At 57.1% G+C, this 1514-nt stretch overlaps 1 protein-coding gene across 1 annotated transcript in view; it reads right to left on the bottom strand.

The window, feature by feature from the left end:
* Positions 1-345, bottom strand: part of LOC123514917 (vegetative cell wall protein gp1-like) — a 1038-nt gene extending 693 nt beyond the window's left edge. The window contains exon 1 of the mRNA XM_045273174.1: positions 1-345. This exon is cut by the window's left edge and continues 693 nt beyond it. Within this exon, the coding sequence (XP_045129109.1) occupies positions 1-345 (345 nt within the window).
* Positions 346-1514: the final 1169 nt, after the last annotated feature.

The following is a 1514-nucleotide window of genomic DNA, read 5'->3' as shown; positions in this document are numbered from 1 at the left end:
GGAGGCTGGGGCGGTGGCAAACACATTTGACACAGTGCTTGGACATAGGGGGCACATTGGGGAGGCTGGGCGGGGTGGTGATGGTGGTGGGGGTTGGGGTGGCGAGAAGGGGGGCAGAGCTGACATGGGGATGGAGCAGAGGAGGCAGGGTGAGGGAGGGACTGCATCGAAGGGAGGGGAGCGGGAGGATATGGGGAAGGGGCATGCTGGACAGTGGGTTGGGGTAAAGTGGTCGTGGAGAGAAGGGGGGGGCGAGATTGGGGAGTCAGGGAGGGAGCAAAGGAGACACGGCGATGGTGGGGGCGGCGGGTAGGGGCGGGGTGAGTGGGGAATGGACTTCGCCATGACTCAGAGACATGGGGAGATGCAGGGGTGGTGGTGGTGGTGGTGGTGGTGGTGGTGGGAAGGTGGGCTAATTAAGTGGTGGTGGTAGTTGGGAAGTGGTGGTGGTGGTGGTGGAGGTGGGCTAATTAGGTATGTGATGGTGGTGGAGGTGGTTTAGTAGTAGTAGTATTGGTGGTGGTGGTGGTGGTGGAGGTAAGGAAGGTGGGCTAACTAAGTATGTGACGGTGGTGGAGGTGGGTTAGTAGTGTTTGTGGTGGGGAAGGTGGGTTAGTAGTAGTGGTAGTGGTAGTAGTAGTAGTAATGGGGTGGTGCTGGCAGTGGTGAGCAGGTGTATTGAGCAACGGTGGGCAGTAGTGAGCAGTAGTGGGCGGCGGCGACGGTGGTGGGCTCCCAGGGGCGGTGGTGGGCTGTGGTGGTGGGTTTCCAAGTACTGTGATGGGGCTGTGGAAGCGGCAGTTAACGTAAAGCCGTCTCCTGTCACTCCTAAAACTGTAGTGGGCTGTGGTGGGCTGTGGTGGTCCCTGAAAGACGGTGGTGGGCTGCGGTGGGCCTTAGAGAGTCTTGCTGTGGTATTCTGTGGGCTTTCAAGGACAGGAGTGGGTTGAGGTGGGTTTTTCTGAAGGTCTATGATGGGCTTCCTTTACAACTGTGGGCTACGATGGGCTTGTTTGTGGGTTATGATCGGTGCTTGGTGGGTCAGAGGCGCTGTGGTGACTTGTGGTAGCAGCTGTGGAGATGTTAGTAAGGTGTGGTGGGTTTAGAAAGGTTAGAGTGGGCTGTGGTGGGTTGTGGTGGGTTGTGGTGCGTTGTGGTGGCTTGCTGTGGACTTGGAGCAATCGTTGGTGGGGGCTGATTTGGGATTCCACTAAGCTGTGGGTGAGCTTCTCTTGAGACTGTGGCTAAGCTGTGGTGGTGGTGGAGGGCGGTGGAGTGTGGCGGAGTCCTATGGTGTGTGGTGGGCTGTGGTGGTGGGCTGTGGTGGGCGGCTCTTAGTGGGGGTTCCAAAGCCCGTCCCTGGTAGCCATGATGTTGGGGAAAAATTTGGAGGGGAGAGGGAGGGAGAGGGAGGGAGGGAGGGAGGAAGATTAGGGAAGGGGAGGGGAGAAAAAAAATAATATTAAGAACTGTATTTTGTTCGTCTGCAAATGATTTGAAGTAGATGATAATAA

Source organism: Portunus trituberculatus, chromosome 38 (genome assembly GCF_017591435.1).
Source record: "Portunus trituberculatus isolate SZX2019 chromosome 38, ASM1759143v1, whole genome shotgun sequence".
Classification (NCBI taxonomy): Eukaryota; Metazoa; Arthropoda; class Malacostraca; order Decapoda; family Portunidae; genus Portunus; species Portunus trituberculatus.
The sequence above is the reverse complement of the archived record's forward strand: the minus strand, read 5'-3'. Positions and strand labels throughout refer to the sequence as shown.